This window comes from Metarhizium brunneum, chromosome 2, assembly GCF_013426205.1.
Source record: "Metarhizium brunneum chromosome 2, complete sequence".
NCBI classification, from domain to species: domain Eukaryota; kingdom Fungi; phylum Ascomycota; class Sordariomycetes; order Hypocreales; family Clavicipitaceae; genus Metarhizium; species Metarhizium brunneum.
Genome location: NC_089423.1, coordinates 5,294,147 through 5,321,641, shown reverse-complemented (window position 1 = coordinate 5,321,641; position 27,495 = coordinate 5,294,147). Strand labels below are relative to the sequence as shown.

At 50.7% G+C, this 27,495-nt stretch overlaps 10 protein-coding genes across 10 annotated transcripts; 6 read left to right on the top strand and 4 right to left on the bottom strand.

Annotated features, from left to right (window-relative positions):
- Window positions 1-5,332: 5,332 nt before the first annotated feature.
- Window positions 5,333-8,891, top strand: G6M90_00g045580 (uncharacterized protein; the record flags this gene model as incomplete). The annotated part of the gene is made up of 3 exons (XM_066130394.1): window positions 5,333-5,534; window positions 8,334-8,383; window positions 8,484-8,891. The coding sequence occupies 3 exons, from the start codon at window positions 5,333-5,335 to the stop codon at window positions 8,889-8,891; spliced, it is 660 nt and encodes a 219-aa protein (XP_065986615.1).
- Window positions 8,892-10,164: 1,273 nt separating this feature from the next.
- LAC1 (Laccase) lies at window positions 10,165-12,458 on the top strand (the record flags this gene model as incomplete). The annotated part of the gene is made up of 5 exons (XM_066130393.1): window positions 10,165-10,613; window positions 10,685-10,742; window positions 10,800-11,873; window positions 11,936-11,986; window positions 12,039-12,458. The coding sequence occupies 5 exons, from the start codon at window positions 10,165-10,167 to the stop codon at window positions 12,456-12,458; spliced, it is 2,052 nt and encodes a 683-aa protein (XP_065986302.1).
- A 771-nt stretch (window positions 12,459-13,229) lies between these two features.
- Window positions 13,230-14,875, bottom strand: G6M90_00g045560 (uncharacterized protein; the record flags this gene model as incomplete). Its single annotated transcript, XM_066130392.1, has 4 exons — window positions 13,230-13,555; window positions 14,270-14,480; window positions 14,559-14,676; window positions 14,829-14,875. The coding sequence occupies 4 exons, from the start codon at window positions 14,873-14,875 to the stop codon at window positions 13,230-13,232; spliced, it is 702 nt and encodes a 233-aa protein (XP_065986538.1).
- Window positions 14,876-15,327: 452 nt separating this feature from the next.
- On the top strand, window positions 15,328-16,312 carry G6M90_00g045550 (uncharacterized protein; the record flags this gene model as incomplete). Its single annotated transcript, XM_066130391.1, has 2 exons — window positions 15,328-15,523; window positions 15,579-16,312. 2 exons carry the CDS (start codon window positions 15,328-15,330, stop codon window positions 16,310-16,312), a joined length of 930 nt encoding a protein of 309 aa, XP_065986488.1.
- A 162-nt stretch (window positions 16,313-16,474) lies between these two features.
- On the top strand, window positions 16,475-17,149 carry G6M90_00g045540 (uncharacterized protein; the record flags this gene model as incomplete). Its single annotated transcript, XM_066130390.1, has 1 exon — window positions 16,475-17,149. One exon carries the CDS (start codon window positions 16,475-16,477, stop codon window positions 17,147-17,149), a length of 675 nt encoding a protein of 224 aa, XP_065986183.1.
- Window positions 17,150-17,640: 491 nt separating this feature from the next.
- On the bottom strand, window positions 17,641-18,738 carry G6M90_00g045530 (uncharacterized protein; the record flags this gene model as incomplete). The annotated part of the gene is made up of 1 exon (XM_066130389.1): window positions 17,641-18,738. One exon carries the CDS (start codon window positions 18,736-18,738, stop codon window positions 17,641-17,643), a length of 1,098 nt encoding a protein of 365 aa, XP_065986352.1.
- Window positions 18,739-19,632: 894 nt separating this feature from the next.
- alkJ (Alcohol dehydrogenase) lies at window positions 19,633-20,338 on the top strand (the record flags this gene model as incomplete). Its single annotated transcript, XM_066130388.1, has 2 exons — window positions 19,633-19,969; window positions 20,034-20,338. The coding sequence occupies 2 exons, from the start codon at window positions 19,633-19,635 to the stop codon at window positions 20,336-20,338; spliced, it is 642 nt and encodes a 213-aa protein (XP_065986263.1).
- A 21-nt stretch (window positions 20,339-20,359) lies between these two features.
- GOX_1 (Glucose oxidase) lies at window positions 20,360-21,463 on the top strand (the record flags this gene model as incomplete). Its single annotated transcript, XM_066130387.1, has 1 exon — window positions 20,360-21,463. One exon carries the CDS (start codon window positions 20,360-20,362, stop codon window positions 21,461-21,463), a length of 1,104 nt encoding a protein of 367 aa, XP_065986377.1.
- Window positions 21,464-21,621: 158 nt separating this feature from the next.
- G6M90_00g045500 (uncharacterized protein) lies at window positions 21,622-22,467 on the bottom strand (the record flags this gene model as incomplete). Its single annotated transcript, XM_066130386.1, has 1 exon — window positions 21,622-22,467. One exon carries the CDS (start codon window positions 22,465-22,467, stop codon window positions 21,622-21,624), a length of 846 nt encoding a protein of 281 aa, XP_065986619.1.
- Window positions 22,468-23,451: 984 nt separating this feature from the next.
- On the bottom strand, window positions 23,452-26,689 carry klpA (Kinesin-like protein klpA; the record flags this gene model as incomplete). Its single annotated transcript, XM_066130385.1, has 7 exons — window positions 23,452-23,511; window positions 23,571-25,285; window positions 25,347-25,472; window positions 25,923-26,139; window positions 26,238-26,365; window positions 26,435-26,597; window positions 26,669-26,689. The coding sequence occupies 7 exons, from the start codon at window positions 26,687-26,689 to the stop codon at window positions 23,452-23,454; spliced, it is 2,430 nt and encodes an 809-aa protein (XP_065986477.1).
- Window positions 26,690-27,495: the final 806 nt, after the last annotated feature.

The window sequence follows — 27,495 nt, the reverse complement described above, 5'->3', positions numbered from 1 at the left end:
TTTTACAATAGACCAGACAAGACACACCAGTACTCCGTACTTGGTGTTTCGCAGCTCAACCCGACTCTTGTGGTACTCCGTACAAAGTACATATACCTGCGTGAGTACTTGGTACTCCCAGAACAATAAACACGGCGTTGGCCATTGTCCAAGCGTGCAACACCGGATGAATCCAAGAATGGACATTCAAAATGTTAAATTTTCTTAAATTTTTTTCAGAAACCACGAGCCGTCCTGATGTTGAGCTTTCCCGAAGCTGGAAAGCCCTGACAATCAGGTCCATTCACACAAAGAGCCTGCCTGGTCCAAACCAAAGGCGCTGACACTACTCCGTAAGGTCCAAACCAACCTAGGCCGCCTGCACTCGTGCGTCGTCTGTGGCCTGTCGCATGCTGCCTTTGATGTTGTAAGCTCAGGCTGCGTCCGTTCTAGCACGGAGTACGGAGTACAAGGCGGGCAATGCAGAATTCCAACCTTAAAAGTTGTACCTAGATACCTGGGTGCTTGGCAGTTGGCAGTTCGCAGCTGGCAAGCACCTGGCCCTCAGCTGGAGCGAGGCAACGAGTGGCTGGGGTCGTGGCGTCTGGCCTTGGCGACAGGGACAAAATGACCAGGCGCCAGGGGCAACACGATTGGCCGGGCCGCATCTGGTCTGACCCTGGCTTTTGTCCCTTCCATGACGAGACGCCCTCTTCATCATGTTGCATTGTCTCTGCTGCTAATATTAATCTGCCCTCCATCTCAAGACCATCTGGCTCTAGCTTCTGGTCGGTGCATCTGCTCATGCCACCACACCCGCGCCGCCTTCCAAGACGATCTTGTTTGGTCACTAGTGCTTGAATTATGTATGCTAGTGCTCTGCGAACATGTGCGATCGGTGGGACTGAGCATTTGGATTTGAATTAGAGTCAAAGTGTTCGAAAAGGCAAGGTAATGACCGCACGTGGTACGAACCGAACCAGCCTGATTTACTCCATACCTTTAGATTGAACTGATATGCCACAGCAGTGTACATACATGCAGAGCTGGACCCTTGTCGTCGGACTCGTCCCTGAACTCTAAAGGCAAACCAAGGCGCCATCGACGCGAACGTGCTCTACACTAACTTAATAGCATCTGCATGCGGACATGAGGACATGAGGACATGCGGACAGGCCCGCTGCGTTGCATACGTCTGGTCAAGAGTGCCATCGATGACTTGCAGCAGCCCTGTTCAACCCCGTCCAAAAGCAGCACCACCGGTGCGCGGCCGAGAACCGTAATCGATCAGTTGCCCTTTTTACAGCTTCCATTTCAATCCACACACACATGCAGGAACGGAGCATAAACTCCTTTCTTGGTGGTGTCTGGTCTTGCAGTTTTGCTGGGAACGGGTTCAGACCCACGACTGTCAAAGTCGATTCCTGTGGAATGCAGGGTGACCCCAAAATACCGGTATTGCAGCATCACTATGAGTCGCTTTTCTTTTTTTGCCAATAGCCCATCCTATTCTATTTCCTCCGTACGGAGTAGTACAGCATGCAAAAAGACGGCTGACGGCTTATTTCATGGAAGAAGGGATGAGCATGCGCGTCCAATCCTAGTTGACCGGCCCGCTTGCTCATTTTAAAAATTATTACCGGACCACCAGTTGACTTGCATCGCGCAAAACTCATTCGCACGCTAGACAAGCATTGAGCGCTCGTCAAATTACACCTCGGCTTGGCCCCTGCAAGAGGCAATCCGTTCCTTTTGTACATATGTAGTGCATTGTGTTGCGGAGGAGTTGGCTGAGTTGATGCATACTCAAGTAGGATACGAGAATCTTGATCCATCATACAAATACTACGCCCGAGTTGGCAGAGCATAATGCACAACAATGGAAGAACTTGTTCCGTACGGAGTACTCCGTAGTCTACCGGCTGTCTTGCTTGCTCCAAAATCTCTGGCGCATCTTGGGTCGATTCGACGTAGCCGGAGCACTTTACTTTTGAACCAAAACTTGGTCCTTGCGGCGCCTTTGTGCCTGTCACCCGTTGGTTGGGAAATATTATGCCTCTGCCGTGTTGGCTCCGGGCTGTTGGTTTTTCTTCCACGCTCCCTCGAGACATTCATGCACATGGCATGGTGCTGGGGACATTTTATGCATTCTGGTAATACCTAGTCGATGGGTTTGTTTCAACAACACCAAACTCGAGCCGCCCTTGAGTACTCCGTAAGTCACAGCCAATCCGGCTCCACATCCAACTGGCAACTGCTGCCCCTTTGGTTTCAGTCATCTGACGTGGACGGACCCCAAAACTGTGTGCTGAGGCCAGCAATGGTACTAGCTGACATTTGACGGCTTCTACGTTTCATGTTGTAGACGTTGCCTTTGCATGTTTGGACACTACATCATGATGTGTGTGTAAGTTGTTGTGCTGAGAATTGGCCCCTCATGGCCCCTCATGCTGCCATTGTTCATTTACGAGTTTTTTTTTGGAAACGCGAAGGTCTCGTCAATCTCCTCGCATGATATTGGACCCACGCCGTACTATTCTTTGATACAGGCCAAGCCATCCTTATGCCCGCGTTGTTTGTTGGCAACAATGGCAACTTGATGGGAATTGCCGCCCTCTGCTGACTTTGGTCAGCTGTTCTGGCTGTTCTCGTGTGAATCTAGATCTCAACTTATGACATGGAGGAGTAGAGTCGGACAGCAATTCCAGTAATAATGAATATCGGCGGATGTTGATGTGTTGGAGGGATGCCGTTGCTTCAATTCACTCTGGACGATATAGGGTAGTCGTGCGTACCTTGGCTAGATTAGCAAGGGACCAACTGTAGTGTATTCGAGTATAGCGCATGATGGCAAAGTATATCGTCTTGAGTTTTTGCTGCCACTGAAGACAAAACATGGCCATATGCTCTTGTGACACGACGCTGCTCTGCCCCCTCGGTGTAGATTGCTGAGCGTGCAGGGGTTCACCTAATGAAGGTGAGCCACAAGAGAGTTGTAAAAATGGGGGCCCAACATTGAATGGTAATAGGGCTACAAGACTCACGATTTAAATTCTACGATATTTGCAAGTCGTGAGCTGTTGACTGTGATGTTTCTCGACTTGGAGACGGCTGTCAAAAGACATGGAGCAACACCATGAGTGGCTGCTGCCGAAACGAGATGATTTCAACGCCTAAACAAGTAGGAGCGATCAATACCACCGCGCCTTTCCGAGAGCCCAGTGCCGAGTTGAAAGCGAGCCACCTCACGACCAACTTTTACTCTGTACAACTCAACACTTGATGAACCAACCGCTGTCCGCCTGCTTGAGACCACACAGGCCATTCCTTTACCCTCATTGAAGCCGTAAAGGTTGACTGTGCAAACGAGCACTCAGAACAAAGTCTCCAAAATTTGCCTGTCGTTTGTGAGACACAGAGTCGGTTTGTAGTGGACGGCGAGATGGAACCGACTTTCATCCTACATCCTGAATGTCTGTATCGACTGCAGTTATTTGCCCGAACGGCCTGCACCGGATGCTCTTCTCTGACTTGTATGCAAGTACAACGTCACACGAATGATGCACCACCGTTGTTTCGCGCGATTTCCGCCAACTTGTTATTCAAGAGCTAGATTAGTAGCACACTGGCACTTGTCTCAAGTGACAGAACACAAAGCAGAAGCCAAACGACAGCACGAAAGAATCCTCGTGAGGACACTGCAGCATTGCAAAATTTTCTAAGATGGCAAGTATTTATCCATCCTGCCAAGTTTCATGATACAGTTCCTCGGCTTCGTTTGTTCGAATTGACAACAAGATGGCTCTCTCTTGATCCCACCGCCGTGGCGTAATGTTCGGGGCATCTCGCGGGAAACTGACCATTTCCCCCTCCTGACCGGGACTCAAGTATTAATCTTGCACATCTTTAAGGCCCCTCGATCTCGCTAATCCAGCCCTCAAGGACAATCTTGGCGTTCAGTGGAAGCAGCAGAAGCTATAGTTTGGCTCTGCTGCATCTCGTGATACCAGCGTAAGTTGCGTCCTGCCAAGTCTGCCGGGTAACAAGCGTACTGATTTGTGGCATCGTGCCGAGTTTGGGACGGGAAGCCGGGGCGGCGATCAATATATAAATTAATCGTTCATCTCCGCTGCTCACTTGCTCGTGAGCTGCCCTTTGGGTTATATTACGGCCTCTGGGACTAGCTGCTACTCGTCTGGCATGACGATATGGATCACACTATGGTGATAGCTTTGCTATGTTGGACATGCCGCCTGACAAGAATGTTCTCAAGCTCCTTGAGGAACAAAGGCGATACCTTATGGACGAGAACCAACTATATCTAGGAGTGCTCCTGGAGGCAAATTTGCACAAGTTGCCATCGTCAGACCTCAAGCCGGCATGGTCAGCAGTGTCTATGATTGGAGCCGTCCTACCTATGACCCAAACCACGTTGGCTGGACAAAATCACTGAAAGGTGTTAATGCTTTTGTTTTTCGGACGCGGAGAGGCAAAGGAGAGGGCTAGGGGCAACTGTTCGAGGCAAGAAACCCACAGAATCCCATGTGACTCCGAGGCTAGTTTTGCCTTGTTTTCAGAAAAGCAGCCTACGAAATGTTCGTTTCACGGGTTATTCAGACTTTTCCGTCAACAACCCTCTCGGCCACCTAGGTGTTGGCGTGTCGTAATATTCTGTCTGAGCATGTCCTTCAAGATAGTGGCGCCGCGAGGGGATAGTTGTACGTCAGGATGCGAGATTTTTTGACGTCTTTGAACAGCATTTCAGCATCTTCCAACATCCCATTATATCACGTCGGGCCCTTCTTGGAGAAGTTTACTTGACCACTGGAGTGTCTCCTCGGCAGACTTTCGTCAAAGCCGGCCGCAAACCGTCACCCGAAATGTCTGAAACCAAGGTATTGGGAGGAAAGAGTGATGCTTGCATTATTCTTTTCATCAAGCTTGCGGAATTGAGGCTCATGCTGGTTGTTAAACCACCACTCACCGCCCACACTCATCTTACAGCATGTGCAGTTTGCCTCATGTCGGCAGACTGATCCGGACGGCAAGAGTTTACCAATAGGCCTGGTTGTGGCGAATCAGTGGACCACCAAATAAATACATCCCAGATTTCCCGAAATCGGTCAACATGTCATTGTTTCGCGAGTTTCAAGCTGTCATCCCATTCCAACTCCAGACTTAACATGCTGTACCCGCTACCTTTATTCCTCATCAGCTTGGCTGTCTATCAACAGATGTGTCGGCGCAAAAACGAAAGCAAAAGGTCAGATTTAAGCAGATACCGTTGAAAAGTGTGCCTAATTTTGTACCTTGCTAAACCATCAGAAGATACTGAAGGAGCTGGCCGCCGCTCATGGGTGTCTCCCTCCGCCAATACTTCAGAGATCGCCTTGAGCAGATATTCGGTGCAGATTCCGAGTTTCGGCTTATGGAGCTATTTCTCTTTCACTTGCGTCAAACTGGATATACCTTGCAGCAACTATTTCTACGCAGCCTGGCGTTTGGCACTGTTGATCCAGCGAATTTGGAGATAATATTCTCCAGCAACTTTAAGGGTAAGTTTATCTTGAAGTTATTAGCCGAAAAAAACATATAACCTAGAGATAAGTAATATTTAATAAGTAAAAGCTAGACGGGTCCTCTGGTCCTAGGAGAGCAATCACCTTTCCGATGTTTGGCGATGGCATCTTTACCCAGGAAGGCGAGGCCGGAAGCTCTCACGAGACCTACTCCGTCCAGAGCTAGTACATCGAAATATTAAGATCTTGCAGTTTTTGCAGAGCCTATGGACGACTTGTTGAGTGAATTGCCTTGAAATGGCGGTGTAGTTGACCTTCAGCCACTTTTATCTCTCATCATACTGGATGTAATAACTGCATTTCTCTTTGGGGAGTCTATTTACGGTCTGAGGTTAACAGATAATAGCCAAGAACAGACTTTTGCGACAGCATTTGACCTTTCGCAGAAATATCTTATTAAGAGATACCGTCTTCTGGACCTTTATGGCTTGTTGGGGGCTCCGAGTTCCGCGATGCCTGTTGTAAAGTGCATGAATTCGCTGACCAGGTTATTGACCAAAACATTTCTGCGAGCATCTCATCAGATGAACCAACCAACACAAGATACGTCTTCTTAAAGCTGTTGCGAAAGCCTGTCCTGACAGAACCAGCAGTTCGGGGACAAATTATTAATATTCTAGCTGCTGGCTGTGATACTACCACTTGCCTGCTCTCCTAGGCCTCGTCAGTTTATTCATGACGCCTCGTTCAATGTAATGTATACTAATGTCCATGCATGACTCCTTGCTTGTTAGGCATCCTGGAGCAATGGACACGGTACGAATGGAAATTTCTCAACATGAGAATGGCCCATTAAACAGAACGCACTTGCGAAACATCCACTATCTGTAAAATACGCTAAAAGAGAGTAATATTAGGCAGCTTTAAAAGATGTGTATAAATGCTAATAGTCAAGCCAGCGCTTCGCTTGTACCCTTTAGTGCCAATGAACACCAGGACGGCGATTGAGAACAGTTACTATTCTCCCAGTGGGTGATGGACCCGACAGGAAATCCCCTGTCTTAATACCGAAAGGTTCACCCGTGGCTTTTAGTGTGTATACGCTTTATCGCCGTCCAGACCTATATGGCATGGATGCCAAGTGCTTCCGCCCAGAGAGAGATAGCATGAGAACCTGTCTCTCTTTAAGGACAAGACCGCTCAAAACCGTAGATATTTACCGCTTAGCGGTGGACCGCGAATTTGGCTGGGAAGTACGTTTTTCGGGTACATAATTTTGAAAACTTATTAGGTGGCGGAAATACATCTAAGCAGTGGACTTTACTCTCACGGAAGCTACGTTTACCATTGTCCGAATATTCCAGCGCTGCCTCAATATCCGGCTTCCTAAAGGAGAATCAACTCATCCCGTTAGCGTTGGAAAACAATAATAACACTTGTCTTACAGATCCCAGATGGCTAAAAAGTGGAACTTGTTTAGGAGAACGCGCCAGCTGGTTACGAATCACATGGTCGACATTAAATGACTTGCTTACTAAGTAGTTTAAGTCATTCAAGTCTTTACGTCTTGATGATTCAAAGCCATTTGAATCAGGAAACTTGCACCGGACGTGGCCTGAGCCACATGATGGGAGCGGAAATCCCTCTCGTTTGCCATTGTTGGCCATCGAGTAAGTACTATGAAATTCTCTACATGCTCGCTGTTGACCTTGTTGTGCCTGGCAACGATTGAACAGCTTATTCGTTCCCTGCCTCTGTGAGCGTGGACGGATTGCAGACACCGGCGCCTTGGGATGCGCCATCTGTTTCACACAAAATATTGTGCTTCCAACCTGATTTGCGACTACGATGCGGCAAAACTCATGGCCCCCACGGGTCCAGCCGCAAGTGACCTCTGTGAAGAGGTATCGGCCATACAAACAGATCCCTTGGCCACGGGTCCTTTGACTCTACCTGTTCTTATAAAAAACCTGGCATCTTGGCGACTGCAATATACGAGCGGTCTGGAAGGATTGGGTTTCGGCTTCCTGGGTCAAGCTCGTGTCTCACGATGGTGTTGACGAGGTTGACAAGTGGGTGCGCTGCCGCTTTCCTATTTAGGATTGCGGCATGCCAAATGTTGGATATCATTGGCCACCGTTGGCCCGCCGCCCAGACAGGGTGCCCGTCCCGACTCCGTAGGCCGCCTCGGCGACGCCGCCGCGCCATGTCATTCCGGCTCGTGTCGAAGCTGCTTCAGGTTTTGGATTGCCCAGATTTGGGCTTCAAGCACATCATGTGGCTTCTGAGAGAAGCACGAATGAGCACAGAGTCATGGTCATCTCGGCCGACGTCCAAGGCCCGCCGTTTGCATACGCTGACGCAACCGGCCGGGGCCTCTGCTGGGATGACTACCATCAGTTGAGGCTGGCCAATCTATGAACTTGAGGCGGATCAAGCGACGTTTATAATCTGAAGCTACCTGATTTGATAAGGTGTATCATTTATAATAGACTAGCATTGTGTAATTCACTTAAAAGTGCCGTCCACAGCTCCATCCACTTTCGATATCGGCAGCTATTAGCAGTCAGCAACGCGCCTTCCGCCTCTGCGACTGTTGTTCTACCCCTGAGGGGCCATTACGAAAAGGTGTTATCATTTACCAAATAATAAAACGAAAAGGTCATTGTTTGCTTATTTGTTTGTGTGTCGTGTTATTAATCATGATGTTATCGCTGTTGTTGCTGCGTGGGTGGGGAAGAGAGGAAGAGAAAAGGCTTTGTGAGATTTCGTCTCTTCACATAGTCCATGCAATGTTTTTCCTGTGTGGCAAACATTGTTTAACAGCGAACTAAGAATCTGACCCGAATCCGATTAAGTCTGACTTGAAGCAGGCCACTCAAAATGTAGTACACATATACTTTTAACGAAGGCTGTGCCAAGTCGTTCATCCGCATTGCGCTTCAAGTTCACAAAGCTTTTGGATGACTCACATTCAATATACAGTTATCACGATGCCTGAGCAACAGCTCATTGTTCAAGAAGCAGACGAGGATTCCTTTTGGCGATCCGTCAACGACGGGCAAGAGGCAGTCCAACGCAAACGTCCTCTTCAGCCACATACTCTTGATGATGTGGAGAATCTTTTTGGGCTTGAGACTCCAGTCATCGACGATAATTGGTACTTGGACGGCACAGCAGGAAGATGGTGCATTTATGGCCGATTGGGACGACAACCCTCTCAAGACCGAATTTGAGAACATGGCGCCGAATAATGACCAATTGGTGAAGCCGTGGAAGACAAGCTGCGCCGTCATGCGATGCTCGCCAGTTTCCATCATCTCTCCGCGACACTTTTTGACCTATAGTAACCAAGAGAATGACGACGACGACGACAAAAACCACAGCCAGTAGTGGCCGCGGGCATTCTGCAATGGCCTCTCGACCCTTATATGCCATCCGTTCCGGAAGGGCGGTCCCTCGAGGCTGGTCACAGCTATTCAGTTTGCCGTACTTTGCCGTAAGGGTATAAGCAGCCCCTGGAAACTCGTCTTGCCCAATGTTTGTGTCCCAGCCCTGGTTTTTATACATTTCAATCAGCAGGTGGACTGTGGCAATAACGCAGGTGTGTTCGGGAAATAAGGCCATTTTCTTAGCCTGTGAGAAAATGATTTAGCAATATTTTTCTGCCTCTTCCAAGTTGTTCTCATGATGATTCAGCAGGTACGCATAACCCAGTTACGCCAGCAGATGGCCAGGATGCTCTTGGAGCTTCTTGTTCCCTTTAAAAAAGTAAAGCAAGGGTTAAATTTAGTTACTTGGATTGTCCCACATGTTGTAAAGTATGCAGGCCTGGTAGAGGTTCAATTTTGCCATGACCATGCCTGCGTGCTTGTCTCCCAAAGTTCTGCACCCTGGTGAGGTCTTTTATTTCTCGTCGATGGTAGAAGTGAACTGAACTTTTATTGGCTGTTTATTTTATTTAATTTGTGTATGACAGGTGCCATCAGGCGCTGCCATCACAACTTGATCTTGTTGCAGAAGCAAACTCTGTGTACGTGGGGCTGAAGATGCTGCAACTCTGCGTCGAGCTGGTAACTTGTAATGATTAGTTGGGCCTTGCTTGGATGTACAACATCTCAAAGGCTAAACATGTAGGGAAATACTTTATACCGCAAATCTATTCGCCGCCATCCGAGATGTTAATTTCGAGGCGTCAATGCAACCTGGAGTTCGTGTCGCCGCCTCCCAACGCATCCGTGATGGGGCGCAAGCCATCAAAGGCAAACGAGACGTGTTGTGGACATTCCAGATGACGACATTGGAGAAAGCATTTAAAAGCTACCTACAGCAAATAGAAGCCAGGCTCTAGGTAAATGTCTTGAATGTCTTGGGCCCGGATCAATCGGGAGTCTATCAGACTCCATGTCCTTGACGGTCAAACTATAACCTCGTCGGTTCGTGCACGTCCACGTAGAACTCCGTGCTTGGGACACTCGCGGTCGAGATGACAGGTCGTAAATAAAAATATACAAGGCCACTGGTCGAGTTTGCCTGTACGTATGAGGTCAGTGGCCAGGATCCTAGTGATCAAGATATTTAAAGCACAGGGTCAGCGGGATGCCCTTCTCTCCAACTTCAACTCTCAACGAGTTTGACCCCATCAACCCGTCTTGTTGAGTCCACAATGGCCTTGATAGAGCGCGTTTTGGAGATGGTGACATCCTTTGTCACCATCGTCTCCCTTTCAATTTTGCCGTGGAGTGGTCACACGCCCCAACCACAGGTGCCTCTCAGTCCTGTAACTCCTGTCAACCAAGCATTAGATTACCCCAGCTTTACGCCGCCAGGTAGCTCAAAAGATTCGACTCTTCGATGCGCGTATCCGCATATGACAGGGTGGGAGCCCTGTTCCAGTCCACTAGACCGCAGTTGCTGGCTCCGGCGCAAGTCCGACGGGAAGCGTCTTGATATCAACAGCAACTACGAGGACACATGGCCGACAGGAGTAGAACGCCACTACAAAATCAATCTTGTCGACAGCTGGACCGCGGCAGATGGATTGAACTTTTCGCTAGCCAAGCTGTTTGATAACCAGTATCCTGGGCCATGGATTGAAGCATGCTGGGGAGATCGGTATGTGGTCGTTGACTCGTTGGGCGAGTGGTTGAGACTTGGGGAACCGGCGCTGACAAGTTTGCAAAAAGGTTAATCGTAAACGTCACCAATAGCATGAAGCAGAATGGCACCTCGGTACACTGGCACGTAAGTAGGAATAGTTGACTATACAGGGTTCAAAACTTACCAGGCCTCTTTCATTAGGGTATCCGCCAGTTAAACACCACCCAGATGGATGGCGTGAATGGCGTCACGCAATGCCCGACTGCGCCCGCCGACTACTTCGTATACAACTTCACTCTGACGCAGTACGGAAGCTCTTGGTACCACAGTCACTACTCTGTGCAATATGCCGATGGCGCTGTCGGGCCGCTGACCATCCACGGTCCGTCTTCGACCAGCTGGGACGAACCCGTCAGTCCGCCCCTGATACTGACTGACTGGTATCACAATTCTGCGTATAAAGTGGTGGCGGGCGGCAGCGACGGCGGCCAAGACATTTTGCTTAACGGCCGTGGAAATATCACCAAGTACACCTGTGGCCAAACGAAAAATGTAACCGCCATCCTGCCCGCAAGGAGCATCGTCTTTGAACCCCCCCGCGCAGGGCAAGGGTGCAAGAGGTATCTTTTGCGTGTCATCAACACGTCGTTCGACACTACCTTTGTCGTCAGCATCGATAACCATCTCCTTCAAGTGGTCAGCGCCGACTTTGTCCCCATCCAACCCTACACAACGACGTCCATCCTAGTTGGAATCGGCCAGCGTTACGATGTAGTCGTCGAAGCAAGCCCGCGCGACACATCTAGTCCGCTCGACAAGAACGGGAATTATTGGATCCGTACCGAGATTGCAAACTGCTTTGGTAGAAAGGTCCCGGCTTGTTCAAATTATTCCGAAGTTGCCATCCTGCGTTATAATAAATCCAGCACTGTTGATCCTTCCACCAAGAAATGGCCCGGCATTCCGCTGAGGTGTTCTGATGAACCATATAATAATTTGGTACCAATCGTGCCATGGACTGTCAAAGCTCCAAGCAACGGGCCTCTCGATGAAGTGGTCCCGCGCTATGGTGAAGAGTTTGATGTCTATTTCGATCCAGATCTCATCGGTACAGACTCTCCCGTCGCAGGTTTCACCATGGATAACGCTGTCAAACCAGCATCCATCCGTATCAACTACTCCGATCCAACGTTTTTCCATCTCAATCCTCAAGATACCAAGACGTGGCCAAAACTCTGGCGGGTTCAGCCTGAGAATTACGCCAACAGTGAATGGGTAAGAAGACGCATAAAACAGCTTCCCTCCCAAATAAGCAACTAACCAACCAAACTTGATAGATCTACCTGGTCTGGTATAGCCTTCAGAACCGTACAACCGGCGCTCACCCGGTATGTAAGGCGTGCCCAGCACATGATGAATGGAGCGCTGACCGCATCCCAGATCCACTTGCATGGCCATGACTTTGCCATTCTTGAACAAGCTGAAAACAAGACGTGGAATCCAAAGAATATGAGCTTGAAACTCGACAACCCTCCTCGCCGCGATGTCGTTCTTTTAGATACCACTGGCTATGTGGTTATCGCGTTCAGAGCCGATAACCCCGGGCCGTGGCTTGTACACTGCCACATTGCCTTCCATATTTCCAGGGGCTTGGGAATGCAAATAATGGAGGACCAGAAAGGCGCCTTCGCCATGTGGCCGGACAAGAGCCCTGCCATTGTCGAGGCCAAGCGTGTTTGCCGGAACTGGGACAAATGGTACGGAAATATGAGCAACTGGGCAGATAAACCAAAATCGGCAGGTGGTACTTGCGTCGAAAAGAGTGCAGATTGGTGCTTTCAGAATGATGCCGGAGTGTAAACCGGACGAGTTCCGCGGACATTAGTACAGGATGTGTATGTATGTACGTGTTGCTCCTGATCATATAAGGACCATAGTTCAATAACTGGACCCAACACATCCTGTAGCCTCTGGATTTCTTCTCTCCTCTTTTCTTTTCTTTTCTTTTTAGTTTACTTAGTTTGTGCAACTTGTCAAATAACGTGTGACGGTATGAGATGTTGGCAACTACTGCCCTAGACACGGTGCTGTTGAGTGACTTGACGTGATCCAATACGTATTGCCTCCAACTATAGGCCGTTGATCGAGCGACTGAAAGGTACCTGCCAGTTGAACTGATTAAAACGCGCCCCTTCCGGATAGATACCCCGGGGGCTGGGAATGGAGAATCAAGCTCTCCTCCTGGCTCACATCAGTCATTTCCACGGGCTTCCCAGCCACTCGCATGGACGAACACAACAATCACTCCCAAACTCACTGATGTACCCTTGGCATGCGAGAAAAAAGATGTCCTAATGTACTCCCACAAACAGAACCAAGCATAGGCCTTGTAAAATTTCAACAGCAGCCACCACTGGGCTCGTGCCATCATGTGTGCTTCTCCCTGACCGCTCGCCAGAAAACAAATGTCATTCCCAGATTCGCATCTCCTTCAAGCCGTGCAAGCGAACCTGCCTTTTCCAGAGATCATCGGAACTGTTGCGATCCGGGCGGCGTCCTGCAGCGACGCGACCACACAGTGGTAGACTGCATCGTGAAACTCCTCATTGTCAAGGGACTCAAAGTCGCACCTTAAGTCGCATTTGATGCAGTGCTCAACGGCGTCTCTGTAAGCCTGACCGCCGGAGAATCCAATACGCTCCAGGACACTTGAGGTGCCCTGAAGCCATTGTCTGACCGTATGTTGAGAAACACATGGGCCGGGGTGTGGGAGTATTTGGACTTGACATCATCCCAGAAGTCGTAGATTGACTTCCACAGCATGACCTCCATCAGTAACACGCCTAAAGCGTGCAGGGACGGGTTACCATCGTAGCTGGCTGAACCGTCCCAGCCGTCATCGTAAACAGCTGAGCTGTTCTCCGGTTTCGCGGTCACAAAAACCTGTTCGTAGTCCACTTTCCCATGTCGTCAGATAAAGTACACATCTTTACAGGCGAGCTTGGAGGGTATCCAAGACGTGCCGTGTAAATGAAGCAGGCTAGCCGCAACGACGGCTGCTATACGGTGCCTCGATAGAGCTTTGGTCAAGTAGACTGCGAAGTGACACAGTCAGGCAAGTGTCGCTGTTATCCGAGGATGTTGGGTAGTAGACCCCGAATTTGGATGGCGGGTTGGCAGATGCGTCTGCAATGCAACCGTAAATTGCACTCTGCGGTTTCATGCTGAAGGATTCGCAAAGATTGGAAAGCTGAGGAAATTCTGCTAAATTATCCTCGGGCCGAATCAGCTCTCCTTCCCGCTGGTTACCGGCCTGCAAGGTGAGATGTTGCAAGGAGGGGGTTGCGTCTTCCGCGAATCCAATTTTTCTTTTAGAAAGATTCAATCTTTTTGCCTTTGGGGTTGGACCGACATGCACAGGCTGCTTCCTCTTATTCTCCCGTGGCCATTCAAGATCCGCAGAAGCACCTCCTCCCAGGCCCAAGTAGTGTGACTCTGGTCCCTAAAACGCCGCGGCTCGTTCGCAAAGGTAACATGAAAGTCCAGTTTCCTGACAGTCTTTTCCACGTCTTGGTCTTTATATATGAGCGGTAGGATAGGGAGCCCTAGGTAAACGCTGTGTGATTGCGCACAGCTCCAAGGTAGACTCAGTCACAGAACGTTGTATATACTCCATGTCACATTTTTCAAGAGACCGGATAGCTTGCCTTCAAAAGTTCGTTTCCGGAGGGTTTCGTTACGGAGGTTGCCTGCCAGGAGCATCTCCAATTTTCTATTCGCATCTGCTATCTGATTGACCGCGTCTTCGTGCTGGGAGATGTTTACCGAAATCGCGGCAATTTTAAGCAGAGCACGCTTTCCAACGACGCTCCCCTCCTTGACCTATGACGGTTTTTAGTAAACTCGCTGGAAGGTCACGATATTCCCGTACATGTTGTTCTAAGAACAACATGAACCGACCTCCACGTCCGAACCTAGATCCAGTTTTACCCTCAGTTCCTGCAGGGCCTCCTTGATGCTTTCCACGAGATCCTTGAGGTCTTCTGTGGTATAGTCGAGTCGTCGTTCGACCTCTAGGCTGATTTTGTCGGCTCGCCAAAGAGGGCCAAAAGGTTCTGCCAGTAGCGGTTTAACGCAATCCGCAGGCACGATCCCCCCTGAAAGTGTTTCTCAGGTGTTTTCGAGAATCCTCTGTTCGGTCCTTAGGGACCGGGCCAACGCGTGCATTACCTTAGCTCGCCGCCGCAGTATTTGGACAGTGCAGGCGACGCGCTCATAGTGCTCTACGGCGGAATTAACGAGTGGAATTGTTCCAAGAAGCACTCCGACAACCTCGAACCCGGATATGGCGAGATGATTAAGCTTGACAGGACGGCTCTGAGAGTACAGATGTGCCTCACATTAGCGAACCGCGATGGGGCTGAACAAGATTTAAAGAAGGAACAGACTCCCCATCGGTCGTACAACTGAGGGGTACTGCTCATCGTACAAAGCAAGCGTGAGCTCGACGTAGGACATGATTCGACGCGGAGAGTCCTTATGCGCAGTGAATGGAGTCACAGCCGGCCGCTCTTTCCTCCTCAATGTCCATCTCGGTCCCTCAAAACAACTCGACCATAAAAACAGCGCAGGAGAAGCGGGTGAAATACATTTGGCGCCAAGCCGGATTGCAGACCGAGTAGCACAGTGTTTAGGCGGCTTTAGAGGCATTGCTTCGGCCTGCCGCGACATGCAGCTAGATGAGCGAAAGGAGAGCATCATCGCGGCGGTCAGCGACGAGCTTGCGAGGTTCAAGTTATGGTCTGGAAATATCGGTGCCCACCGCACTGGACTTGGTTCACTGGACCATCGTCTTCGGGACGCGTCTCCTCTCAGACAGCAAGTAGCGAGGCTTCTTGATGAACTGACTTCATCAATCGATGAAGGTATGCCCATCTAATGGCAAAATGAAAAAAAAAAACACATTCTAAAGCTGCTTAGTTGAAGCCACATGGAGCGGAAAGGCGACACCATGGGACGAGGAGGTCATAGACAGCTGCGACAATGACGCCGAGTTGAAAGAAATACTTGGGGATGAAAAGTTTGAGTTCGACTCAGAACTGGCTCAGTTGTCCGTGGATATTGCCGATATTATCAACTCCTTGCTGCGGCTTTCCACGTCGATACGGAATCCAGCGCCGCATGACCACTTCATGTCGACTGAATACGCAGAAGATAGTTACTTTAGCGATTTCGATGTTCGACACGTGGAGGCCAAGTACAAGGATGCAAATAAAGACCTGGTTAGACGGCTAGGTAAAGCAATATCCAGGAGGCGGCGGTACTTCAAGTACCGCGAGTCGCACCATGCCAAGTTGTCTCAAGGCCTTGAGCTCGACCAAGGCTGCACCGAGGCGGGAGAAAAGAGCACAGTTGCATCTTCGGTGCCTTTGGCTATGAAGGACCCCGGGAACTCGGAGCCATTGTTTGGCGAACTAGACGAGGACGACCACTCGGAGACTGGAAACTCTCAAACATCATACGCCACGACCGCACCAGAGTCCGAGAAACTCCGAGTCCCGCCTCTTCCCTTTGCGCAGTGGAGGCTAGTCCAAAGAAATGTATCGCTAATGAAGCTTGTCAGGCAACATGTTATGAGCGACCTTCGCCCTTATATGTGCCTGTTAGAAAACTGCCTCACTGCAGATAAAGAGTACAGCACGCGTCACGAATGAATGGACCACGTGCTCCAAAAACATTGGAAGATCTGGAGATGCCCAGCCTCATGCCAAGGATATTGGTCCTCTGAAGCGTCCCTTATGCGACACGTGCAAGAGACACACTCGGATATCGTAAGCACCGGAGACCTGAATGCTAGTATCGCAAGAAATGAGCCAATGAAACCATTAGACGCAAAGACCGAATGCCCGTTGTGTAGGGAGACTTTGGACTCGATGAAAGAGTATCGGCAACATGTAGGGAAGCACCTAGTCGACCTGGCTCTCTTTGCTCTTCCCAAAACCGGCGACAGGGAAGATTCAGACGACTATGACGAGATGGGTGATGACAAGGTGGTTGATAGTAGCGAGGTGGACGACGATAACAATGTAGACGATAATGACGAGGTGACAGTTGATAACGGCCTGGACCAAGCCGACGAGCTGGACGATCAAGCCGAGCTATGTACAACTGAACGTAGAGGGAGACACGGAATGCTCCAAACTGATGACAGCAAATCAATTCCGTCTAAAAAGCAAATGCCAAGGGCATCCTCTCATTACCAGGCCAAAGCAAACAGGGCTTGGCAATGCGTGCGTATCACCGTCTACTTCAACACTCGAGATCAGATAATAATATGCAATAGTGCTCCTGCAATGGTGGCTGGTTCTCGGTTGCTCTGGACTATTTTTGCCCGCATTGCCAAGTGCCCCGTTGTAGCAATTGCTTGTACGCGGCGCCAGAAGTTTATTAGGCGGACAGAAGCCTCTATTGATTCAAAATTCAATCATCAGGCTAATATGAGTTTTTCATACCTCCGTTGTGTATCGCCAATAGAGCTGTCATTGCTATAAGATGCAATATTCCAAGTTATTTGATTGCAAAGCAACCTACCATAGACCAAGTCTTGGGCCCCTAGAGGATGGTGAAGTGGGAGCGTCTCGATTCCAAGCGAGGCCAGGAGATGAAATAAAACTACTTGATCCATCGAGCAGGATATAGAGCCACGGTGCTTGCAATCTATAATCAATAGCTCTAGACGGTGGAGATCCCAATAGCTAGCCTGTTGGTTAGTCTGTTTGGGCCCATCGACGAATCGTGAAGGTAGGAACAGGCTATTGTAGACAAGCATTGCCTTCATCTTACTCTCCCATCACTCAGATTGAACAGGTTCCGGTCTGGTGGACTGAATGAAATGATGAAAGCTATCACCATATTCTGTTGTGTTGTACATGATGACCCAAAGACATAATCCCCAGGCTGTCTAGTCCCCTCGATCAGCAATGCTTATCTTTCAAGGAAACCAAAATTATTAATGCAAGAATACCCCGCAACCCCCCCAGTTCTAATCCTCCTCTTTCTTGATGTTGCCATCATCCTCATCTTTAATGGTCTTCCTCGGAGGAGTAAAGCGGCCGTTTTTAAAGACTCTCCGTAGCTCACAGGTCTTCGCATTGCCCCCACCAGCCTTGCACTCTTCGCATTGTCTGCCGTGGGTCACAAACAGTACATGCAGAGGGTATTTCTCTTCATCGGGGACAACCGCATCCAAATGGGCCTGCGTTTCTTCTCTGCCAGCAGCAGCTGGTCGCCAGCCAAGGAGCCCGGTAATGCGGTGGACGTGGGTGTCGACAGCAAAGCTTGGGCGCTGCAAGCAGAACAGCAATACGCAGCTTGCCGTTTTTGGCCCTACCCCCTGAAAGGAAATCATCTCCTTCATGGCATCCTCGTCCGACGCCTCAAACAAGTGGTCAAGCGAGTAGACGCCGTATTTTGCCTTTGTGTGCTGCAGAATGCCAATGATGACTTTGCTCTTGGTGGCGGCCAAGCCACCGGTTTGAATCGACTTCTCCAGCCTCGCTTGGCCACCATTGGCAATCTCTTCCCACTTATCGCTACCGCCGTATTCTTCATCCATGCTCAGTTTGGCCCGGGTGCTGTTCTTGTTGCTTGTGTTCTGTGACAGAATTGTGCGCACCAGGGCATCTAGGACCGACGGCGAATCTCCGCAGCCGGCGGCATTGGTCGGGGCGACAACTTCTTCTGGGCGAAGCCGCTCGCCGTGGCGTTTGGCCAGAATCTTGTGAGCAGCCCTGCATTCTTCCGCGGTTGGGCGTGCAAAGTCTGGGTACGGGGATTTTTTCGAAAAAGCAGAGAAGGACTTGAGTTTGCGCTCTTTGAGAATGTCCGCTTTGGCCGTCTCCGTCTTGATACTACCCAAATCCCGAGCGCTGATTGTTGAGATGTGCTTGGCTGAAGGCGACACAGGCTCAGCCTTGACCTTTTTGGCGTTGGGCCTCTTTGGTAGGTTTGGTGAAGCACTGCGCTTAATTGCATGCGATGCAGCCTGTTTGTCGCCGGAACGTATCTTGGTTTCCACGGCAGCTTCCTTCTTCACGTTCCTGGCACTTCGCCGTAAAGGAGCCGCAGCCGAGGCGGCCATGTGACTGACGGGGGAAGTGTTGGAAGCTCAAACGAGCTGATTATGGGATATTTTCTAGCAACAGAGTCGAACCTCAAGAGCGTAGTGCATGTGAAAGATAGGCCATCCCAATTGGGGTTATCAATGGATGCGAAGCCGTCTGTGAAGAGTGGAAGTTGACCACGACTTGGGGTTTGTGGACGTTGTGGGGGCATCGACTCGACATCGGGAGTCGACACAATGGCCCGAACGGCTAAACTCAAACGGCCAACGTCTGGTGGGCCTCCAGATGTCCTGAGCTTCACCCCAGACGCCTGGCCCCTGTCACGAAGCCGACTGAACTGTCAACTTTGACATGGACATTGAAAAACCGAAAAACCGTCCGCTGTTTCGCAGACAACAAACAGGCCTGAGGCCCATCCAAGATATCTAAGTTGGGCTACAAGCAAGCAGACACAAATACAACCTCAGAAGCAGAGGCCGAGCCTCTTGACTTTCACAAATATTACGGGACAAAATCATTGACTTGTGCATTGTTATGCAGCCTCTCTTCCCGCAGCTCCATCTTATTCGAGTGGCGGCAGCAAACAACACACCGAACAATGTCCAGCACCTTGGCTGACGTTGAGTCCACTAGCATGGATAATGCTGACACTCTCCGTCATCCATCCGGTCGTGATTCCTTGCTCAACCCCAGATGCCCCGCGTCTTACATCCGACGGGCCCATCATGAGCATCGAGTGTGCTGCTAACGAGGCTGTCATGCTCTCAGCGACTTGGGACGGTAGTATGTCATGACCTCAATAGTATGCAGGAAAGTATTTATGTAGCGCTCGCGACGCACGTGCTGCCGCTTTTCCTGCTCACCAACTCTGGAGGGAACCAAAGTACAGGGTACTGAGCAGAATTTTAAAGATGAACAAATTGATCCTAGGATCAGCTGTGCTGGCGGCTTTGGCATTGCCGCCAGCTTGTGCGACGACAGACTTTGACTACGTGATCGTGGGTGCAGGTACTGCTGGCAACGTGGTGGCAAACAGATTGTCCCGGTATCCCAACATCTCAGTGGCTGTCATCGATCCAGGTGCCGACCAGCGAAGCAACCCGAATGTCACAAACCCGATGATATGGCTGAACAATCTGGGGACTTCAACAGATTGGGCCTACAAAACAGTTCCACAAGCCAATGCCAGCAATCGTGTAATTACATTTGATGCGGGAAAGGGCATAGGAGGCACAAGCTTGATCAATGGTGAGTCTGGGCCGAGTCGTTGTGTCCTGTTTTTTTGTGGCATATTTATTGACATGAAAGGAAGGCATGACATATATTCGCGGGCACAAGGCTCAGTTTGATGCATGGGAGCAGTTGGGAAATCCCGGTTGGAATTGGGCCGCAATGTTCAAGTACTACAAAAAGGTTGAAACGATATTCCCACCGGCACCGGCGCAAATTCAAGTCGGGGCGTCGATTGAACCTCGGTATCACGGAACCAGCGGCGAGCTGCATGTAGCCTTCAACCCAGCCCTTGAAAATGGTCCACTGTACGATACGCTCAGAGATTCCTGGGCCGTCATGAAAGAGGATGTGAACAGAGATGTCAACGGAGGAACAACCAAATGATTCAGCGTTTGGCCACAAACTATGGACCCAAAGGAGAATAAACGATGGGATTCTGCCACTGCATTCTACTGGCCCATTATAAGCCGCCAAAACCTCAAACACCTCAATGGTACAGTATCCAAATTGCTTTGGAAGGATACGAATGCAGCATCGGGAGCCGAGGCCGCCGGCGTGGAATATCTTGGCCCTGACGGGAAAAGGAGGATTGCCAAAGCCAGGAAAGAAGTCATCATCTCAGCAGGAGCATTGCGAACACCTCTTGTTCTAGAGCATTCCGGCATCGGGAACCCTAACCTGCTCAAGCAGAAAGGCGTCAAGGTAGTGGTTGATTTACCAGCCGTCGGAGAGAACATGATCGACCAAGCACTCAGCTCCTTCTTCTACACCACCAATGCCACAGTCAAAGGCTACACTCCATACAGTACATTTGTAACCGCGGCAGATATTTACGGCAGTACCATCGACAAGGTCGCAAATGATACCCGGGCAAAACTTGGCCCATGGGCTCGGCAGCTCGCGCAGGCCAGCCACGGCGGCTTAAATGCTTCCGCCCTGGAGCGCGTCTTGGAGATTCAGTACAATGCCATCTTCAATACACATGCCACACTTGCCGAGATCCTTTCCGCCGCCCAGGGAGACAAGATCGGTACTTCATACTGGGACCTCATGCCCTTTGGTAGAGGAAGCGTTCACATGAGCTCCATCGACGACATTAACAACCCCGTCATTGACCCCAGATACTTCTCCATAGACTTTGACCTTGCCACCCAGGTTGAGTCGGGCAAAATAGGCGTCGAATTCTGGGCCACCTCACCTGTGAAGGAAATAATCACGGGCCAATTTGATCCCAACGCAACGGTACTGCCACCGGGGGCCACGGATGAGCAGTGGAACAAGTTCCTCGCAGACTCGAGCAGTTCCAACTCCCATGCCATCGGGACCGCGTCCATGATGTCCAAGGAACTCGGCGGCGTAGTCGACTCCAAGCTGAAGGTGTACGGGACAAAAAATGTGAGAGTGGTGGATGCGTCCGTGCTGCCAATGCAGTTTAGTGGACATTTAACGGCGACGGTTTACGCCGTCGCAGACCGGGCGTCTGATATTATCCTCGGGCGTCCAAGCTGATCTTGCACACGCCGTCTAATGTACAACTAGATCGGAGTGTCAGTGAATAAATCTGCATGCAGTGGATCGTTAACCACCAGCCCAATAAAAAATCACAGCGGCCCCAATACCACCCGTCTCCTCGTCTATGAATTACTCGGTATATGTATCCAATACCCTCACGCCTCCCAATCCATGCTCTCAACCATCCACTCCCAGTCCCGGCCATTCTCGACAGCCATCCCGTCGTCATTGCTGTTCTGCAAATCATCCCCAACCTCTTCCTTGGCCAAAAGATATGCCTTTTCCAGCCCCTCGAGTATCTCGGCAACAATCCAGTGCAAATTATACATCTTCAGAGGCGGCGTCTCCTTGTCCTCGGACGCATCCTTCCACCTATTGCGCAGCTTCTTCGCCTCCCAAAGCGCCTTGTGGACGTCTCCGCTCCCCAGTATGCCGTACAGCGGATTTTCCTCCTCCTCGAGCGCCTTCAGCACATTGTGATGGTACGCATGCGATGAGTTGCCGGCGGGCCGTGTCCCATCCCACCACGAGCTGCCCCCTTTCACAGACACCCCAAAGATCCGGAGCAAAAGCACAATAGCCTGCTCGATCCACGCGTAGAACTCGTGGAAATCAACCTTGAAGTTCATCTCGGCGTCAGCCGCAGTAAAGTGGCAGTCGGCGGGGTCCAGGGCACGGCTGTACGAGTTCCCGAGGTCGATGCATTTCCAGCGCACCCGCCGGCAGGCCTGCTCGAAGCGGCGGAAGGATTTGACACGGGAGGGACAGCCCGCGTTTGCTGCTGCGGGTGCTTGTGTCGCCGGGAGGAAGGGGGTGATGGTGGTGGTGGTAGTGGTGGTGTGTGAGCCGGGCGTTGATGTCGACGTTGCTGAGGGCGCCGCGAAGCCGGACATGGGCGGTGGCAACGACCTGGACCTTGTGTCGTGCCGGGCTAGGTCGTATGTCCGGCGTGATGAGGGCATTCCCGCCGCCCACATGGAGGTCTGTAGACCACGCTCCATGGCGAGTCGTGACTCGTGAGAGCGTGGCGGGCCGATGAGCTGAGGTTTGGTCTCAACTTGCTGCGTGAATGAGGCAAAAGAGAAAAAAAAACAGTTGTGTCGACCGTGATCATCAGGCCCGCGTGTTGAAGATCAATGCAGGCCTTTGTAAGGCTGGGGTATTATTTATATTCGTCTTTTCAATGGGCACGAGTTTCAAAGGTATTCATATGCGCGTGAACGAGACGCCTTGCGGTCAGCTTCGAGCCTTGGTTCATGGTCAGTTCAGGCGGCTGACATTGAGCAGTGGACGAATAGGAAACCACGCCGCTCGCGCTCACCTCCACAATTCATTACCACCAAGTTCCAACACGCAATGTTTTTGAGTCTCTGTACTTGCTTCAATTCAAATAAGTCGGTAGCCAACATAGTTGCCGACGGGCATGCTCAATGGCGAAATTCATGCCGGGGAATTGGTCACTCGTCTTCTGTGACGATGGTGGCCTCTTGTCCGGCCTGTCTCCCGACTGTGGCCTGTCCAAGCACCGCACAACAGGGCGGAACAAGGCTACGCTGAGCGCACGGGGATGCCCTTGATCAAGCTCTCCGTTACCCAGCTTCACAAGGCCATTTGCTGTCTCATCTCTCAAGCCAAGTGCGCAACGGCCCCGACGACCGCCGAGCAGTCTATGTGCGTGCGATGTAGCAACAGCGATACGTCACCAAAGGTCGAGACGTTACGAGCGGTCCTCACACACACTTACCAACTCTAGATTCACAAACAAACCGAAATGAGACGAAAAATATGCATCGTAAACCTACTAGGCCTGGAGCATCTGTACAAGCTCAACTCTAGTCATCTGCGTCCAAACCAAAAGCGCGCTACCCTACCAAATCAGATTTTCCAAACTCCACCAAGAAACAAATCTAACCAGACTATGCTTGCGTACATCGTTTAATTTCGTAACCCTTTAGTCGCACACTCATAATTGACCTTTTCGACACTTATTCGGATCCCCTGATTTTCTTGGTTGCTTTGGCCGTGCCGATGTGGGTATTATGCACCTAGTTTGTGTCATTAGCATCTCGTCGGACCCTGATCTGGAGGGACAAGCAATCGTTACCTTTGTAGCAAAGCGTAAGCTTGTCAGCGTTTCCTTCAGGTGCGTCTCTAATGGTGAAACCATGACAAACATGAGTGTTTTGCTGTTGCCGCCTAAACTGTATTGCAACAGGTGCGTGAGCTTGGAGTTTCTGTACGGAACATGACCAGATCCTCTGCCAAGAGCCTCAATCACGTCACCGAGACAGCTCAAGCTCTTATTGATATTCTGTGTCTCCTTCATCCGATCGCCCTCGGCTTGTGAGTGCTTCAAGCGCTCCGATCCAGCCAAGTCAACGAGATTCAAGGTGCCTTCACACCGCTCGCCGGTAGCCATGTTCTCACCGACGAGCTTCAGGATGAACACGCTGTGAGACCGCGAAGACCGTTCGTTTGCCTTGGTGGCGGCAACTGACCGGTTCTTTTGTGCTTCCTCGAGGATTCGTTCCACACTAGACGCAGAGTTGAGCTGGACCGTCTTGCAGTTAACAATGGTTGTCTGCTTGCGGGCTTCATCGTGGCGGATCTCCAACTTTCTTGACCTTGCCTCCGCAGACCGGTCGTTGGGAGCAAGAAGGTCGTTTAGTTCCTCATTGTAGACTTCCACAAATGAACCCTCCATTGTGTATTCCCATGACTTCTCCTTGAGTTTTGTCATGGTGTCGTATATCATGTGCGTAGCTCTGGGAATCATGCCATCCTCGGCGGACATGGTGTAGGTCTTTCCAGACCCCGTTTGGCCATAGCAGAAGATGCAGACATTGTAGCCATCCAAAGCACTCTGGACGAGCTGAGAGATTTCTCCAAAGATTTCTTCATTCTGAACGACGGGGGCGAAGACGCGGTCAAACTCGAAAGGATAGTTCTTTCTTGACACAACACCGAGACTGCTCTTCTCTTCAGGTCCCGCCAGAACAATTTCTGCCGACGTCTTCTCATCGGGGAACAAAATGCCAGCTTCTACGGAGGCATCGTCGGTAAGAGCAGGCCGAACTCGGCACATGACGCGTATGTTGCCCTTGAGTTCCTGGTATTTATTGAAAAGGACCCGCCTCTCAGTTTCTTCCTTGATGAGCTTTTGACGGGCTTCGTCGGCCGCAGCAAGAGCCTCTTGCAGCCTCGCCTCCATACTGGCAAACGAGTCCGATTGTGCTTTGCTATCAGATTCTAGGAATTCTACGTGGGAGCGAAGCGAGTTGATCTTGGCTTCTAGCGTGGTGTTTGCCGCGGATAGCTCTGTAATGTTTGTCTGGAGGCTGCCTTTGAGTGACTTCTCACGCTCGAGGTCGTCCCTTAGACTGTCGCACTCTAGTCTAGCGTCTCGGATTTCTCGATCTTTCCGCTGCAGCTCTAGATTCAAGTCTTGTTGTTCGTTGCCCATGCGTGCCCTGAGGTCCTGGATCTCTCGGTCTTTCTTTTGGCGCTCGTCTTCCAATTCTTGCTGATAGTGTCGATTCAGCGCATCAATTCTGGCCTGGTGCTCTTTTGTTTCTTCATCTTTTAACTGATCCAATTCTTTGCTGAGATCCTCGACAACCGTCCTGTGTTGCCTAGAGAGATCATCAATGGTGTCCCGATGCCGCCTGTTCAGGTCTTCGATGTCTCGCTTTTGCTGCCACTGGAGCCTCTCTAACTCGTACTTTGCCTGCCTGTTTTCGTTTCTTGCCACGTCGAGGTCTGTTCTCAGGGCTTCGTTTCGCTCCTCCAGTCTCTGGCGATGCTCTTCAAGCTCCGAGACTACAGCCGTCATTAGCACGGCTGCTCTCACGTCCAAGTGAACCTCGAAATGGTGACTTACCTCTGGTCTTGGCAAGTTCAAGGGCATCCTCGTGACCTTTCCGTTCCACAAGCGTCGTGTTCACCATATCTTTCAGCTCCTTGAACTGCGATTCCATGCTATCAACTCTGCCGTCAACGTCCCATGCTGCAAATGCGGCCAAGTTAGAATCTTTCCTGAGGAATTTATGAGGAGAGGGGGACTTGGTTGGGGAGCTTTTGAATGATGAGATGCAACTTTCCACCTTGGCCAATTGCTTCATCATTTGCGATTTACTCGGTGTCTTGGGAGGGACTGCCTAAGTCTCCGATGAAACTGAGCGAGCTTCTTTCGGCTCCACCCTCTTCGCTCTGACTGTGATATTCGGCGCGAGGGTAGAGTTTGAAGAAGATGAAGAAGAAGAAGAAGTCGTTCTTGATTCATGTCTAGATGCCACTCGACATCCATCGGCCGGTGTGACATTGTCATATATGCTCAAGCTTCGGAACTTTGTTGTAAGAGAACTTTCTCTGCTGCGGGAAAAGGCTGGGGTTGACTTCATGTGTCTGAGTTTCGTGTTTTGGAGGCTGTTGTCATGGTTTGGGCTCAAATTCGTACCATTAGTGGATGTTGTGTCTTCGAAATGCTCTTCTGGCCGATGACCGTGTGCCGTCCGCGGCCTGGCGGCTTGACTCTTTGACCTGGCATGGCTAGATCGGAACGTTGTTGGGTTTGATCGATCAACTTGATTACGGGTGGGACCGAAACTCTTCGCAAAGCTGGTCAGTGACGTCGGGGCGGCTGTATTTGTAGCGTGTCGAGTCGGTCGCTTAAGCTGAGTCGAGTTGTCAGATTTTCGGATAACTACACGCATCACAGCAGCCCTGACGGCAATCGTGTTGAGGAGCCTTGGGAATTGTCCTAAAAACTCACCTGTGGCAAAGTTTGTCCCTTGATAGCCAGTTTACTAGCAGCAGATGTAGAGATAGACATAGAAGCAGACGCTGGATACTCGGCAGCCCGGTCGGCCAAAGGTTTGCGCTTCGGATCGGGTTGTTGTGCTGCGGTGACATGTCGTCGATAAGCTTCTGAGGCGCATCACTCACACAAAGACTTTGGCAGTATCTTACCCGGCTGTGGGATCTCTCTTTTCAGATGAGGCTTGAATCCAGGCGGAGCTGGAATTGCTGTTTGCGCGCGAGCATTGTGTTGCGATTCGTTCAGTTCGGCCAGTCCTGTGTGGACCGCTGGACCTGGCAGACGGCTGATCTTGGATGCTCGCAAAGGCTGCAACTGGGAGTAAAATCGCCATCACGGTCAGTACGTGCGCATCGGACATGGTCGTCATACTTGGGCAAACCAACCTGTACGTCTGAAGTCTCCATGATGAATGGTGTATATCCCACGGAATCAAATTTCCCATTCACCTAGTGGCGAAACCCAGATGTCGTGACGAACAATAAAGCGGGCGAGGGTGAGAGCCGTGCTCCTTCGATCCGTACTCGCGGTCGACTTGTCGCAAAGGGAGTGCTGGCAAGTCGCTTGTTTGACGAGTGTTCAAGTTGGGATGAATATGATCATAGAAAAGAAACCAAGGGCCAAAGCGTGCTATTGCTTCGAAACGCTATTCGGCTAACCCACATGGACTCACTTGGCCGGTCGGTCTTGTACTGGTGGAGTAACCGGTTGTCCGTGTGCTGAGCGTGTCAACCCGTAGATAATCAATGTGTGGCGTTGTTTATCTGGGTTGCGGGGGGCAACCATCGTCGAAGCCGCCACACAAGTCTCTCTCAGCCTCGCTCAGCCACACCACCAACATAGCTGTCAAATGAACACACTCTCTTGCGCCGCAACGCCAACATTCACATGCCTCCAGGGTTGCACGCCAAAAAATGACGTTCTCAGCGAAACATTGATTGTTCCCACCCTCCACGGCGAGCCAAGTCGATCCGGTTGACCCAACCAAACCACCCACACCCCAGCCTGAGCTACCCGACGTCCTAAACCCCGACGTGCAGAAGCTTATCCCACCAGTGAGTTGCGAGCGTCGCAACCGAGACGGACGACGGAGCAGCGAGCGGCGAATCTGGCCTTGTCCACACATCCCATCACTCGCAATAGATAAATTGCTCCACCCTCTGAATCGCCAATACTCCAGGTCGTTCGAGGGGGTGCCGGACTTCTTTCCTCG